We start from the raw sequence: 17,457 nt of genomic DNA, 5'->3' as shown, positions 1-17,457 counted from the left end.
CCGGGGCCCGATAACATTACTAGATAACAGCGCTCAGCAGACGAAGCTCAAAGCGCTGCCAGGATCAGAGACTGATCAGAGAAGTGATCACAGGGTGCCAATCAGTGCGGCCGCCAGCCTGTCTCTGCCACTGGCATATCTCCATCCACTTCATATATACTTGTTAAAGCAGCGATTCCATAGAGAAGTTACAGATTGTCGTTTCCTAATTCTTCTGACCAGATCAGACACTGTAATAGCTTGAGTTGTAATTCCTAAGGAAGACCTAGAGCAATTGTAATTTACCATGGTGCAGGGGCAGAGGCCCTGTCAGCAGACTGATGGTGGAGCCTGTAACTTGAAGTTCCCGCTGTGAACTAAATATTAGGGAGCTGTCATTCAAGCAGTTTTCCAGTAATAGATCAGACTTCATTATTTCTAGTTATTTGAAATTGAGAGGCTGTGCTGGAGGGAAAGATGGAGAAGGTTGAGGTGTGAAATAGTTGACATGTTCCTGGGTAGCTACTAAACCAGGGCTCCTGGAACTGGGGGTTAGTTATTAGAATGTGGACCTGCTACAGACCTCCTTGGGGGGTGGTCTTCCAGCTTTTTCATGCTCCTGGAAGTTGTGCTATGCAGTGATAAGGTTCCTGCTTTTTGTTGTTTAATATGGCTGATTCTAAGAAACAATCACTATTCATTCTCCTTGGTCTGTATAGTACTAATTCTCTATAAGAGACTGCTGCATTATCAGCTATACTATCCCTCCTCCAGATTAAGGACTGTGCACCTGACTCCCCTGTGGTGGCGCTCTGGTCATTTGTCCTGTCCAGACATTATCAGGGGACGCCATACAATAACTGTTCTGTTCTGCTTTATGTCTAGCATGAGGACTGTGCACCTACTGAGACTGTATAGGAATGTGCGTGGTGCAGTGTTCACCATCAAAGAGCTGTTGCCACCATTATCTCACATTACACAATATGATAATTGCATTGATAATGATCAGTACGATTGTAAAAATATTTGTCATCACATTCTATGCCGCCTCATGATGCGACCATCAACTAGTTCTACAATATCTGATCTTTACTTATTGTGTAAACTGGGATCAAGGATCCTCCAGGGCTTCTTGATTTCATTATCATTCATTAACCTAATATAGGCCAATGAGCAGTCAAACACAGAATAACCAAACCGTCAACTAGGCACCTGAGAAACGTGAGCAATGGGCGGGGGGTCAGGAAAAATTCTAATGCTGCTGAATATGTGCTGCTATAACATCTGGGCAGAACTAAGAACTAAGCGATCGCATCCATATTATTGCCCACAGTGGCAGTTTTATAGTAGTGGACTGCTCAGTGGTTAGCTCTGTTGTCTCACAGCATTAGGGGTCCTGGGTTTAAATCCAATCAAGAGTAACATGGAGTTTTATATGTTTTTCCTGTGTTTGCATGGATTTCCTCTAGGCACTCTGGTTCCTTCTTGCATGCCAAAACTGAACCTTTGTGGGTGTTGAGGAACTTCCCTACTCTACAATGCTCCATGTGCTTTGAGTCCTTTGTGTGATAAAAACACAATGTTTGTCATTATATATTTGGACATAGGGAAGTAATACAAAAGTAACATTTTTGTACATAGCAGACAGTATTACACCAGTTATATTGTCGTACACAGGGGGGAGTATTGTAGTAGTTAGATTCTTGTACACAGGGGACTGTATTATAGTAATTATATTCTTATACACAGGGGACTGTATTATAGTAGTTATATTGTTGTACATAGGGGACTGTATTGTAGTAGTAAGATTCTTGTACACAGGGGGCAGTAATATAGTTGTTTTACATAGGGCACTATTATAGTAGTTATATTCTTAGACTTAGGGGCAGTATCATAGTTTGTGTTGTACTAGTGAACAAGTTATTTTTCAGTTGCCAGAATGAAGCTAAGCAGTAATATGATCAGAGCAGTTGTCTTTTCCCTGCTTTCTTGACCGTGTACATTCCGCAGGGGCGACACCAGGCTCATTCAGAATGAAATAGTGATTCAGTAAGTTTGCCGTGTAATGTTTTATCCTATGAATCAGTGATATTACAATCGGCAGATGTTGGATCTAAGTATGTAAGGGAGAAAGAGTCTGTGAGAGAGATTGTACTTACCTCCAGCTACCTGTAGGGAGCAGCTAGCATAGTATGTCTTCTCTGAATGGCATCTTGCTATGGCATAGAGGGTTAATTGAGGACAGTGAGCTTTGAAGCGCACTCTCAATTGTGTGTGCTGAGGCTGCTTGCTTTCCATATAAAGGCACAGCGCCATCCAACCAGTGGTAGCAGATGTGTCATCATTGTGTGTTCTCCCTGTGATGTGTGCCAGGGTCCAGCTATGCTGACATCACTAATATAGGATGGTGCACACTGATGACTTTACTATATGCATTGATGTCATGGTACTGCACTGCTTAAAAAAAAAAAAAAAAAAAAAAAAAGAGAAATCTGCAGATCATGTGTAAAGAAATAAGAGATCTAATTCCCCTATGTATCAATTCCTTAATATAATGATGTGACTATAATGATTTGGATCCCTACAGCAGCATACTTAGAAGCAAATGTGAGCATGCCTTTATGGTATCCTTTCCTACAAATTCTGCCCTTTAACAACAATGCTAGGCTGCTAAGGACTTCTAGGTACAGTGTGGGGATCTAATGCACTTGGATCATACCAACAGATTACTACCAGCTACATCAGGGCATATGTACCTAATTGGTTCCCTATTATAAAATGTCATTTTGATGCTGTATTTTGTAACAGATTACAATATGACTCTCAATTTTTCTTTTTGGCACCACAGCGGAGGTGTACATTGGGATAGGGAAACCTTCAGAAGCCACAGCCTGTATCCAAGAGGCGGCCAACCTCTTCCCCATGTCACACAACGTTCTCTACATGAGAGGTCAGGTGTCCGAACTAAGAGGCAACATTGACGATGCCAAAAGATGGTATGAAGAAGCGCTGTCAATCAGCCCCACCCATGTGAAGAGCATGCAGAGACTGGTGAGTGCCTGTCCATTGACTATCACCTGTCTGGCCTATGTTACCTGGTAATCTGTTTGTGGCTATCTGTGTAATTCAGACATTTCCTTTCCTTCAATGTGAGCGTATGTGTATTTCTTATCCTTTAAGGGAGTTTGGGGGACCAGGAGTGTAGGAATTGAATGGTGGCTAGATTTGTTGTCACCCAGCCTTCCCAAAACAGATTATTACAAACAGCCAAATAGAGTTTCTTAATATTTGCAGAAGAGGATGACTCCAGGATTTGTATTTATTTCTAATTGGTTGTCTACTTTTTAATATTGATCTGAGGATCAGCCTTTCGCCATACAAACTGTAGCTGCAGCTTTACGTGCTGCAATGCCAACCCATAGACTTAAACGTATGTAACTAAAAATCAGTTCAAGGTGGGAAAAGTAGAGCATGAGCAAGTTATTGTGAGCTGCAAAATAATGTTGAAATGTGTACTGTATCCCAAATATGTCCAGTATTGCCCTATGTGTAGTGGTCCACAGAATTCAGTCCTTGCTTTGTGTCCTCATCTCTCCTGGGGACTGCGCCCCTCCCCTCCCCCAGTGTGCTGCCATCATGCCGCCTCAGATTATAGTAATGACATAACAGAAGCTGCCTTGTTACTAATGAAGGCACATACCCCATGTTCTGCAACGGCTCAGCAGAGATTTCTTCATTCTTCCCAGGCCGTCTTGTCAGACATGACAGCAAGGAGGCGCCAGAAAGGATCCTTTTACTTATATACAGTAGTATTCCTGAATCAATTCCATCAAGACATGGTATATGTTAGGATCTGTGGAATTCTGGCTAATATTAGTGGATTTGTGACACACCCTCTCTGCACTTCATATTAGTAGAACAAGATGATTCACAGTCCACATGGCAGAATTTCTTCCTCAGAGGAGGTCAGATCCCATTAAAGGAGTCCTAAAATCTTAAGGGGGAATTCGTCTAAGGCACATTCTCACTGTAATCCCCTTTCTATGTACATGACTTCCTGAGCTACATCCAGTATTATACTGTAGTCACAGTTTGGCAACCATTTAATGTATTTTATTTATTTTTTTGTTTCTTTTGTTGTTCACACATTGTGAGTCATCTTCTGTTCTTCCATTTCTTAGTACTTGGCTCTATCTGTTTTAGGGAAAGCTGAGTCATAGCCAAAACAACCAATTTGTCAACCATTACAACTCTCGAAGGTATTGTTGCCAAGCTTTCCTGGACTCCTGGCATATTTATCTTCTACTACCATAAGAATGCAGCATATGTATCCCTGCATAGTGGTTCAGGGATTTTGGGATAGCTGGGTAATAACCTTTTATACTGTTGACCGTTTTAGTTGGCACCCAGCTTTTCTAGGGAGGGAGTATAACATCTAAAATTTTACAGGACTTTTTTTTACTGATTACATATCTGTTTCATTATGGCATTGACAACACCCCCACCCCCCTGCACGTAAGTACGCAGGCACATATACATACACATATATCATGCTCTGTTGTGAGTCCCTGGGTTGCAAATGCTGTGATGACAGCATTTAATAGTGGCTATCGGCAGACATTCAGCTGTCACCTTGCTGATAGATGTCCTCCTGTCTCTGTGTAGTGATTTGGCTTTGTCCCATTGTGCCCTCTACTGCATCTTTTGACGTCAAAGAAAAAAACACCTTAGTATCTAGACAACTGCATAGTGAGTAATCATAGTATAGTGAGGAAGGATTGGGAGTGCAGATATCGCGTCTGGAGCGTATGTTTCTCTCTCCAGCACAAAACATTATTTTGGCAGTATATAAATTGGTAAAACCTGATCCCAGCCCTGTGAACTGTTCACGATATGTTCCAAAGAACCCTAACATTGACATAACATGACATCACATAGTTGCTCATCAACAGCCTCGCCATATGAAGCCCTTCTGGATAATTTAATAGGGAGAATACACAGAATGTTTCTCCTAAGGTGTTGGTGTTCTGGGGCCCGTGAGCTTCAACCTATGCCTGGGAAACTAGAGCAGAGACTAAAGCCCAGACAAGCTAAGACACTCCCCCAAAGCACTTTTCCTCTCATTTGCATATGAATAAATCATCAAATTACATGAAAATGGGGCTCCAAAGGTGAATATATTTGTAAGGTAATATGTTTACATTTATAACCAACTTACTACTGACAGACTTAGGAATTTACTCAAGAGGATGATTCAGGGACTGGTATCTCCAGGACTCTTTATTTTAAAGGGAACCTACCATGTGTTTTATGCCCCCAAAGTCCAGCAGGTAAAGCATCATTTCTAGAGATGAGCGAGTAGTACTTGATCGAGTAGGCATTCGATCGAATACTACGGTACTCGAAATACTCGTACTCGATTGAGTACCACTCGCTGTTCGAATGTAAAAGTTCGATGCAGAACCAGCATTGATTGGCCGAATGCTATACAGTCGGCCAATCAACGCTGGTTCTTCTCCTACCTTTAGAAGTCTTCTCCGTGCAGCTTCCCCGCGGCGTCTTCCGGCTCTTCATTCACTCTGCCAGGCATCGGGCCTGGGCAAAGCCGACTGCGCATGTCCGCTTGTAGTGCGGGCATGCGCAGTCGACTCTGCCCAGGCCCGATGCCAGAGATGGCAGAGTGAATGAAGAGCCGGAAGACACCGCGGGGACGCTGCAAGGAGAAGACTGCTCGGAGGATCCAGCCCGACCCTCACTCGTGAACTTGGTAAGTATAATTTGATCGAATGTTGCCTACTCCTGAAACGAACATTTGCCTGCCTCCTAAAGCTGGCTTACTGCTTTCCCTGCAGTACATATGCATGCAATATTTCAGCCACAGTCCTGAAGGAGTGACAAAGTACTGTCAATCACTTCCACAGGGCGTGATGTGCTGCTGTGACTGCATGACTATGTAGAGTGAATCTCCAACACCCCTGACAACTTGGCAAAAAACTTTTACAACTTCAGTTTCCCATATCAGTTAGATAATTCATTAAATAATGATCTATCTGCTGGGGCCTGTTTGGTTCCCTTTAACATATAGCCACCTGCATTGACAAAAAAATAAATAAATCATGCGCCGAAATAGAAATGTCCAGCAGATATGTAAAGGATTACAGGTGGGGTCTGATAAGATTTGGGGTCTTGCCACGAGGGCAAGTGCTTAATCCACTGCTCTATGAAATGTTCCAGAAGCTATATTTGGGTAATATATCTCATGGTGAGAGAGTTTTGACTGCTATACCACTCCGTAACAAACTGGAAGACATTTTGCCCAGTTGTCAGAAATTTATAAGGGGCATCTCATTGGAATAAGAGAAGAAGGATGGGCATTTTGACAAACAGTGTACCCTCTAGACTGTCCTGACCTAGCTGGGTGCAGTGGTGATGTGAAGGCATGCACACATGGCAAACATGCTCCAGATGACCCAAACGGACCATTAGTAGAAATGATAGTTTGATCCACCAACTACGGTATTCCATGGAATAGCCTACCCCAGGAGCTAGTCACAACAGACAGCTTCAAAAAGAATTACATACCTTTTTAGAGCAAAATTTCATTATGGTTATGAAAATGTTTGGAACGTCAAGACGTTTCCAATCCCTTGGTTGAACTTCATGGACATATGTCTTATTTTAACCGTACTAACAAGTACGTTTATAACAAGTACGAGCAGTTCCCAGTTCCTTGTCCACCATTCCAATACAGGCGACACCTTCATTACTCACTCCTCTCTGCCTCAGATGCTTAGCGGAAGAAACTTTGGTTTTACGGCACCCAATATGTGTCCTGCCATTGACATCCAGCCACCATCACCTTCATTTGCATTGGTGTTGTGAATAAGAACCCTGGACTGCTATGGACTGGAACTTTATGAGCAACTAATCTGGTTCTGTTTTGAGTCCCATGATGGCCAGGTTTGCATATGGAGGCCTCGTGGTGAGCACTTCAGTTCCGCCTTTGCTATGGAGTGACACACTGCCACAACTGCTGGTGTGATGATCTGGGGAGCCATTACATATGACATTCAGTCTCCCCTAGTAGTGATATGGATATGAGGGACACTAAAGGTCAATGATATATGCAGGACGTTCTGCTGTCAAATGTGTTGCCTCTTATGGCATGGCTTCGAGCTGGAATTTTTCAGCAAAATAATGCTTATCCACGAACAATAAGGGTATACCAGGAATGTCTCTGCCAGATTACAACTCTTCCTTGGCCTGTCTCGGCAAAAAAATTCTGAGCATTTATGGGATCGGCATGGATGCCAGCTTCAGCATCCTGCGAATGTGCAGGATCTAGAGGCCCAGCTGTGAGTGAATGTGCTGCAGGGTACAGTAGGAAATCCATATTTCTCCATGAATGTTTTCCCCAATAAAATTAACTTATCCTTTTGCTCTAACATTGCAATTACTTATATAGATGATCAATATATTCACATATACAAAGGTTTATCCAGTTCCAACAAATCATTCTCGGTGTGTTACTTTTGTCAATAAGTGTATGACATGGTTCTTTATTTCTGTTTCAGAGTTTGATCCTCCATCACCATGGTCGCTACAGTCTGGCAGAGAAAATTCTCCGAGATGCTGTGCAAGTTAACTCCACAGCTCATGAAGTGTGGAACAGCTTGGGAGAAGTGCTGCAGGCACAGGGGAATGATGACGCTGCCACTGAGTGCTTTCTGACTGCGCTGGAGCTAGAGGCCAGCAGTCCCATTGTCCCATTCACCATCATCCCCAGGGTTCTGTGATGAGGAATGTGGTGGGGAGGGCCAGACTGTTCCACATCTTACATCAGTACTGCTTCAGCATTACAATCATAGCTGTACAAATCGCCCAAGATACAGTCGGCTGCTCATGTTGTCCATGGGAACAGTGTCTGAACTGTTATATTGTTGTCTGAATTCTGTGAACAATCGACCAGTGATCTCCATTCTATGAAACCTTGTAAGTTACCACTGGGTGGTTGTTAAAGGAAATAAAGATGGCAATTGGTGTTTACAAGCATATAAAACAGATGGGGAAAACGTTTCACCACTGTGCAGCCTTTTAAGGCAATCCAAATACGGGCCCATATGTTCTCCACAGAGAAAGCAAGTGATAAATAAGTGTATCCACCGTTTTCATCCAACATGACGAGTAAGGGTATATTCACTCAGTGGAAAGTGAAGAGGATTTTGAAGAGGTCCTCTGCCTCAAATTGCTCTCCACTTTCTGGCCTTCCGGCTTTCTGCTGCGAATTTCACTCAGTGGTTAGCCCCAGATGAGTTTGCCACACTGCGTGTTATGCAGCGGGATAAGTCGCAACAATTGAGTAAGAATGCTCAGTGATTTAACCCAGCTTTAATGGAAAGAGCCAGAGCAAGCCACCATACCACACTGTGATGCCATTATCGCCAATTTGACAAAAGTGCCAAAGTTTTGTCTGCACTCCCGTATGTCAGGATAACGTCAGGTCATGTCGTGACATACCAGCCAGCATATTGGCACACACGTTCTCAGTTAATCTGGCACCATAGATCATGTCAGGTTGTAAATGGCAGTGTGTATAGGAGGCCATTTTGGGAATTATCTTGCCATAGCAACTAACATCATAGCAACATCATCTTAGCAACTAATCCCATCTTCCTTGTTTTTCCCCCCTACAAGAATGGCTACCAGAAGCAACCAATCAGATCATTCCATTGATTTCAGCCTGGTCCTTACCAATCAGATTGTTAAATTAATTCTAAACTGATATCTAATTGGTTGCTATGAACATGTTACAGAATGAGACCAACAATATGGGAAGCTCCTCTAGTACAGGCTACAAGTCTGGATGCTGTGGGTATTGACTCATTTTTGCGCCTCTGCTGTTTGTAATGGTCCAAAAGAGTTGGAAATGTAAGTCCGCCTTTCTGCCGCCATTGCCCCCCTCCCTCCTGGTTTCAGAATGCACAGGTCACGTTGGGAAATGTCCGTCTGTAACCGTAGAAATCACTATATTATCAGAGAGTTATATTTTGCCTGTTACAAGATGATACAGAAATCCTGTTCTATTTAAGTTGTTTGTTTTTTTATGTGGGTTCAGAGATTATTTATGGAGATGTATAAGACGCTCGGATGACATTCCTCGTGTTCTATAAAGATTTACAGATGACAATGTCAATAAAATCATTTTTAAATGAACATTTGCTTCATGTGATAATACTTATTGTACAGACGTGATGCACCACTCCAAAATCTTGTATCTGACCACTAAAGGTTTGATAAACCTAGATAAATCACCGGTTATTTTTGCCTGCACTATAAGGAATGGAGGTTTTCCCTCCCGCCCCATCATTTCACTATTATACTCAAATTGCACAATATATTTGTGTTGTGTATGGACTGCTCTCCTCCTAGATGACATCTTATTTTTTCCCTAGACTGTAGAGAATTTGTTTAAAAAAAAAAAAGAAAAAAAAAGCTAAATTTGGCACTTCCGTCTTTTACCCTGTGACAGTCTATGGACTGACATTCCCATAAAATGGGTGCAGCACTAATGGCTGGAGGATCCAGTGGTCACCAAAGTTGTTATGCCTGGTGGTGCAGGCCTCACTTGTGTCTTGTCTTGTACATGATGGCAACAACCTTCAAGGCTGCAGGGTCACAAAATTAAGGGTCTTATTATAGACATACTGACCATAGTGTGGGGGAGGGGATTCTTTATTTAATACTAAAGCACCATTCCCCTGGAGGGTATCGGAATGGCGTCTGCCCACGCACTGACCTACATTTCCTGCACACGGTGAGGTTTTATTAATGAACATACGGTGAGCTCTCCTGGGCGAGCGGCGCACAGCTGAATCACAGATATATAGGTCTGGGCTACAGAGGATTCCCATCCGAGACATGGAACAAACAAGGAATAAATGGGGCACGATAAATACGATGCATTAACCAGCGTCCGTCACAGTCTCCACTTACATGACTGATCAGGAGCAAGTGCCCATGCTCACTGGATGCTGCCGTCATGTTAAATAGAGCGAACATTGCTGGGTTTTTTATGTGCGGAAACCCCCAATATATCAAATTTGTATACTTGCTGATCTGGGTGACTACCAACAGGGTTGCCATTACAGTACTCTCCTACCACCAAAACCATCCCCTTCCCCGTGTCACAAGAGCTTGAGGGTAAGTTAAACCTAATGTAAACTGGGGCAGTGCTCTTCTCTTTAAGGCTACATTCACGTCTGTGTCGAAAGAACAGAATAACTTATCAGTTAACACCCATTGACTGAACTGCTCAGGTGCCATTTGTTTGAATCTGTTTTGTTTTTTATATTTTTCTGTACATGGACGCCAGGGCCTTCGTGGAGTAACCATCTGGTCACTTATATAAAATATTGGCCGCTGCGCTGTCTGGCTTCTTTTGCTCTCATTTGCATTGTGCTCCCCTTGCCCCAGGAGCTGCATCCTAAGGGTCAGGTTTTACTAAAGAAACTGCGGTCATAAGTGATGGAATATTCATGGCGCGTCTCGTCAGATCTTTCTCGGAGCGCTCTCCTGGCAGTGTCTTAATAATCTGCCGACCATCAAAAAAATAAAACAGCGTTATAAAGGAAGAAATGTTTGATATGATTTATAGACAGAATTATCCATGTGGCCTTCACAACCGGCTGTGATCTCTTCAAAGTTCCTTAGTCAATTTCCCGAATGGCAGCGGTGACTATGTGAATATTTCATGGCAAAAATTTCTCTGAAAGGTGAATTCCTTCAAAGGAGCACAGCAGAAAAATAAAGCTGAGTGGGAATAATCCAGAATTTACATACAGTGCTGGTGAGAGGTATCCGCATCACTCAATAGACGTGGATACCAGATTCCTTGGAGAGGATTGTGCTTCTAGTGTGTGAGGTTAGATAATGGAAGGCGTCCCCGGCAGTGCAGAGTATTTAAGGAACAAAGTATGTGGATATTATGAGAGGTCACAGACTGAGGCCTCTTACACACAATACCTCGATCTGGTTCTTATGAGTTCTGGTGAGAAAATTGAGACCAAGACATTTTTTAAAAAAGTAGATTGTAATGGTTTGTTGGAATATAATAGTCTCCATTATGCCCAATGGAAAAAGAACATTCCTTTTGGACAACTGAAAAGAATTCGCAGAAATTGCACCAAAGAAACAGATTTTTATGAACAGAGTGAAATTATGAGTAGGAGGTTCCAGGCTAAAAATTACCCACGCCGAATTATGGACTCGGAAAAACTGAGGGTAAAAGGGTTAACACAAGTAGACTGTTTAGCACCTAGGGATAAGACAACAAAGGTAGATTTGAGATGTAATTTTCTAACTACTTTCAACAGTCGACATGACACTATACGTACCATCATGACGAAACATTGGCACATATTGCAAAGTGACCAATATCTTAGAAAGATCATCCCAGAAAAACCTAAGATGACCTTTAAACGTGCTAGAAATGTCAGAAATATTATAGCACCCAGTAGATTAAAAGCAGTCACTGGTAATTACCCACCTGAAGTACAAAATATGGATATAAATATAAATAGGGGTAGCTTTAGATGTGCACACTCACGTTGCAAATGCTGTGATTGTATTAGTCACAATATCACTAGAATAACTAGTCGAACTACCGAAAGATCTTTTGATCTTAAATTCCACATGGACTGTTCCAGTAGGTTTGTGATTTATCTGGTGGAATGTCCATGTGGTTTACAATATGTAGGAAGGACCACTATGTGCCTGAGGACCCGTATTAACAAACACAGGTCCAACATACTGAATGGCTACCCGAAGCATAGTGTGTCCCGCCATTTTGCGTTAAAACATAATAAAGATTTCGGTGGGTTTAGAGTTACACCTATAGATCATATTTCGGCAGACGAGCCCAATAGGTTCAGAACATTAAAACGTAGAGAGATCTACTGGATATATCAACTAAATACTTTATGTCCAGAGGGTCTCAATGAGATGTTAGAGGATGTCACGTCCTAATTCCCCCCCCCCCTTAGGGGTAGTTTTATGTTCATTTAGTCTAATATAGAAATGTATGGTTTTGCATTACACATGAATTTTGTGATGCTGATTACCTTTAGATAACGTGTTATTAAAAATGATTCTATGGTTTTCAGATGGTTAGTTATATGTACTGAAAGCAAAGCTAGAATTACGGGGTCATATTACAAAGATGGCTAACTATAATTATTGAGAACAAGTTTAGAAGAATGAGGTCACGTTTTAAAGGTATGTTTTATATTTATATTTATATTTTTGTATTTATCTTAATTTATTTTTAATAGCTATGTTTTACCTGAAATGATCGTAATGTTTGTTATGATGCGTGTACATATGTATATGTATATTTATTTGTATGTATGTGTATATGTATATATATTGCATTACGTTTTTTATGCTTTTTATGAACACTTATTATAAGTGTGTATATAGACTCAAAATACTATGCAACCATTTACTTTATTAATTATATTTATTAGTTTTATTAACTCTGTTATGTAAGGGATGGTTAGGATAAACAATCCCCTTGGCTGTTAGAGCACACTTTTGGATGCGCTCCATCTGTCCTTTGGAAGTGAGTCGGATATATGTAGTTCATTTCCGACTGATGTGCAGAAGGCATCCTTCCCTGGGCAGATATCCATCACTCAGCCTAGTCGGTCGGCGCATGAGCGTTAGATGGAGCGCAGATGCGTTCCATCTGCCGTATGTGAAAGCCGGACGTTTACAATCCTATTCCGGCGCATGCGCACTAGGTATTTCCGGTTCGGTGGAGCGCATATGCGTTCCACTGCGGTGCCGATGGTACGAGTTACAATGTATGTGGTGTTTGAGGGTCTTTTTTGTGAATACACCCTCGGAATGAAACTCCGGAAGATCATTAATTAAGGTAATATTTATTATTAAACTACCTATTTCTGGTAAAGGTTTGCACAGTTTACTAACCGGAAGTGAAATGGAGGCAAATCACTTCCGGTATCTCGATATTGCTATAAAAGGAGCCTATATTGTTAATGTTTTAAAGGACAAAAACGGACACTTGAAAAAGGGACGGGCTGCGTCCCGAAACGCGTTGTGTGTTGTCTATTATATGCTGAATAAAAATCGTTGGAAGGGTAAGCGCGGATCCATTGATTTTACTTTGTCTTTTCCATACATTTGGATGACTGGTCTTGATTGTATTTAGGTCCTATTTAAGATCACATGAGGTTTTTAAAAGCATTTTCTTGTGATATATTGATCACAGAAAACCAGAAAGCCTCTCTTTAATATCCTATAAAGCGGCTGGTCCATGCATCCATTATCTGAGTCTGTTTAAAGGGAAATCTGTAAAGGCAACAAGGGGTTAATGGAAAACCAAAATAAGCACCAGGGCATCTCTCTATACTGCCTGTCCATCGTCACTGGTCCCTCCACTGCTTTGAGTGTTGTCTGTAATATTCTCTGACTGATAATCTCCAATCGGTGACATCTGTTTGCTACTGCAGAAGCCACCCCTGAGAGGACGTAGGTCATGTAACGCTGGAGGTCGCAGAGGATGTGTTAATCCTCCTGATGTCACCTTTGCGGGGATAATGACGAGACACGGAGGAGTGAGAAGCTGAGGACATGGACTGTGCAGAATGAGACAAATCCCGCAGACATCTCCATCAATAAACCTTCCGCTGAGTCGATGGAAAGTTTAATCTAGCGGTTTCCATTTAGTTTGACTTCGATTTTTGTCTCACGATCTGTAATAAATCAGTCAGGTTCCCTAAGGTATCAGATGCACCCCATAAGAAGTTCATGGATAGTTGGGGGTTACTATTGTAGGTGAAATGACACTGAATGTGTACTCAAATTTTTCTATTGTCTCCTAGGGATTGCTAACAAACAGGAGGCTGAGGAGTTGGAGGTAAAACACCACCAGGAAAAACTATGGCTTATAGTAAAGATTTTGCCGTGGTTTATTTTAAGCCAAAGTCAAAGGTAAGTGTAGTAGAGAAAAGAAGTAAGTATAAGTGCTCCTTTATATTTCCCATTCCATTTGAAGCCACTCTTGGCTTTTTATCAAAAACTGCAGCAAAAAGCACAGCTTTTCCGTAACGTGTGGCCTCAGGTGGCAAAACCTAGCACCATAATGCAGGACTAAGGCTAGGTTCACATCTGCGTTGGAGTCTCTGTAGGACTTTTCTCTCCACCGCAGATTCTGCCTAAAATCGACGTGGAGAAAAGTCCTTATAGTCTATTGAGCCTGCAGGTAACTAAGAGACTCTCTGTCTTTTGGGTCCCCATGCGAACTCAAACGATAGAGACCCAAAAATTAGCGTAAACCTAGCGTCAGTTTAGCTTCTCTATGGAGCTCCTTGTCGTCTTTGTACCTTGCTAACCTAAGTCCAAGACAAGCTGAGTAATGCAGAGAAGAAATGGTTAAGTGACAAGTTCCGCAGGTTAAGATTTTGTGTCGGTGACATAATTTGTGACCCCCGGCAAGATCAGTTCTTTCTACTGTATATAGCTATGTATACACATAGAGTATTCACACAGCATCTTGTGCACATTTGTATACTGTAGATGGAGTGAATCATTTCCTGTGGACACAGCACACATGCAGTGCAGGCCGGGGGCCGCTCCCAGCTCTGGCACACACAAGGCCTACAGGCAGATCTCAGCAGGCAGTTGCTAGGAGACCCAGTCTGGAAAGTGCCACAAACGACTGTGCAGGTCAATAGCGCCGCATAGATAGTGCTCGCCTCCATGCACACCTGCAGGGCTCAGGCAGATAGGAGACTGGAGCAAGGGGTGAATCCAGGCGAAAGGCTCTGCTGCCGTGACATATAAGGAACTGATACAGCGACCCAGAAATAAAATCACAACTAGCAGGCGTTTCTCAGTCCTCCGCCATGTGGGATCACTCTACTTATAATGTACTAAAAAATAGCTGTAAAAGATTTACATGGAAAAGGTCACAATACAAAAAAAAAAAAAGGTACAATAAACAAACTTGGTGAGCGACTGGCACAGAGGGTGAGGGGCTGGAGGAAGGAGATAGTAGGCCAGGGTAGAGGACGTGGGGTTACCGCAGGTTGTAGGCTTTCCTCAAACGGTGGATATTTAGGTTGTGATTGTCCTATATATTGGATTAGTACCTTTCAGAGTATGTGCGATGCACTAAAGAAATCTATGAAACATTTGTCAGGAGAGGAAGAGGTTTTGCAAGGAAAGGGGATTAGGTCAGAGATGGCGTGGACAGTCTTATACTATGTTTACATCTGCTTCGGGTAATACGTTCTTTTGACTCGTCTGTCAAGTTCAGTAGAACATAAAAATGGTCCATCTGATGATGGAAATAATAAGAGACACAAAAGGATCCCGAGGGGCCCTATTGACTATAATGGTGTCCGTTCTTTTAACTAAAATTGGTGGATGAAAAAGTCGACCTTGCAGCAATTTTTCATACATTAAGAGTTTTAGACCCTTTTTGCACCGCATTCAACAAGGAGGATTACATGCACCACTACATGTCAAATTGACAATATTAGTGCAAATTCAGCCTATCAATAGGTATTGTAAAGTTAGACAAACTTGCCTAAAATGCAACACTCTGTCAACCAGCTCACACATCAGACTTTTGTTTCACTTTCTACAGTGTATTGGCTGGTTGATGCCAAGTTCAGTGGGGTTTCCATTCTTCAGATCCACTTGGGGACTGGTTTTCCACCCGAAAAATGTGGAGAGAAAAGTCCAGCTTGCAGTACCTGGGATCACCCAAGGACAGGGCAGCCAGGTCCTCGCTTACTCTGGTGTTTTCTAGGAATCCATACATACACCTATAGGTGTCATTATCACCCGTACTTTAGTGAGGTAGATGTTAAAAAAGCAGTGAGCAATGAAACCACACAGACCCCATAGACTATAATGGGGTCCGTGTATTTTCCGCGCGGTACCCGCACAAATCATGCAGAGACAAAAGTGCTGCTTGAAGTCTATGGAGCCCATGTGATTTCATTGCTAACCACTTTTTAAAGCGTTTGGTGTTCCCTAAGCGGACTCCCCGAATGGAATACCGAACACAGATGTGAACCAGGTCTCAGAAAGGTTCCTCACAGTTTAGTGTTGTACACAGCAACCATCTAAGAGCTGTGTGGCAACACATAGTAGTCTCCCTGTTCACACCATTGTTGTGCTCAGCTCACATGGGTCCCATTTCAAGGTTTAGAATTCCAGCTTCTGCGTCAACCCCAGACCTCAGCCCCAGACTGACATGAACGTTTTACACTGATGGGTGGTCACGAAATAATGAACAAAAGGGACAGGAAAACCCACTTTTCCACCTGTCATGACTTCAAGGCGTCAGGCCACAGCATGTAAAGGCAACACCTCAAGCGACTCGAAAATGACACCACTCACTAGACAGCCAATGGTCACAGTTAAAATTGCTCCACCCCTTCTCTACAAAATGCAAGACTGAAGAAGGTACAATGAATCAGCGAAAAAATTGTAAAAGTGACAACAGCACAAAGTATACATTATACACAATGATCAATCTACAACACCATAAACAGAATGCATGCACATAAACATTATGCAAAACACAGTCTCCCTCCTAAGGCCCTACTTGTGAAAGGTGGTCGCTTCCAACCCAACACCTTACACATCTCCCTCTTTTCTTTTTTTAAAACAATGCACAAGATCTGTGATAAAATTTGTTGCATCTATATCCCATCTAGTTATGGTTTATGCTATGGGCCTGCTATGGGATTAACGTTTAATCACCATATTACTGTAATATAATATATGTTTCATTTTCACAACCTCTTCTTGCTGTCATTGAATAAGAACCAGTGGAGGCAGATGTAACAGCTGCAGCCAAACTTCTAATACTGGTTCTTGATGGTACATAAGAGAATAGCAGGGTTGTATGTGGGTTATACACTCAATGACATCCTGATTACAAATATGTTGTATGTAGATCCCATATAGCATACTTCTCAACCGTCCTGGTTCAGGAGGACAGTCTTGGATTCCATTGTCCCAGTCAGTGAGAAGTATGTCATTGGTGAACCAGGGGCCGTCCTCCCTGGAGCTGTGGGTGCGATTTGATGACGTCATCACATCACGCTTGCGGCACCCTGTGCATTCCTGAAGCAGAGACTTCTACAGAGCAGAATGGGAGCGAGGAGAGGGGAGTATCAGTGCTTTTTTATGTTAAACTTTGGGGGCAGATGGAGGGGGGATATTAAACTGGGAAGCAGATGGAGGGGGACAATAAACTTTGAAGGTGGGGCAAAATGGTGGCTCAGTGGTTAAGACTGCAACCTTGCAGTGCTGGAGTTCTGGGTTCAAATCCTGCCAAGGACAACATCTGCAAGGAGTTTGTATGTTCTTCCTGTGTTTGCATGGATTTCCTCCCGTACTCCAGACGTACTGATAGGGGAAAATGTAGATTGTGAT

General features: G+C 42.4%; 1 protein-coding gene across 6 annotated transcripts in view; it reads left to right on the top strand.

Moving 5' to 3' along the window:
• TTC7B (tetratricopeptide repeat domain 7B) overlaps positions 1–9,192 on the top strand; it is a 65,645-nt gene extending 56,453 nt beyond the window's left edge. For all 6 annotated transcript variants that reach the window (XM_075282382.1, XM_075282380.1, XM_075282379.1 and 3 more), the window contains 2 exons: positions 2,828–3,030; positions 7,554–9,192. In XM_075282382.1, coding sequence (XP_075138483.1) covers positions 2,828–3,030; positions 7,554–7,775 — 425 coding nt within the window. In that variant the 3' untranslated portion in view covers positions 7,776–9,192. The remainder of the gene's footprint in view (positions 1–2,827; positions 3,031–7,553) is intronic.
• The last annotated feature ends 8,265 nt before the right edge of the window (positions 9,193–17,457 follow it).

This window comes from Leptodactylus fuscus, chromosome 7 (genome assembly GCF_031893055.1).
Source record: "Leptodactylus fuscus isolate aLepFus1 chromosome 7, aLepFus1.hap2, whole genome shotgun sequence".
Classification (NCBI taxonomy): domain Eukaryota; kingdom Metazoa; phylum Chordata; class Amphibia; order Anura; family Leptodactylidae; genus Leptodactylus; species Leptodactylus fuscus.
Note: the sequence above shows the minus strand (reverse complement) of the source record. Positions and strands in the feature narration are given on the sequence as shown.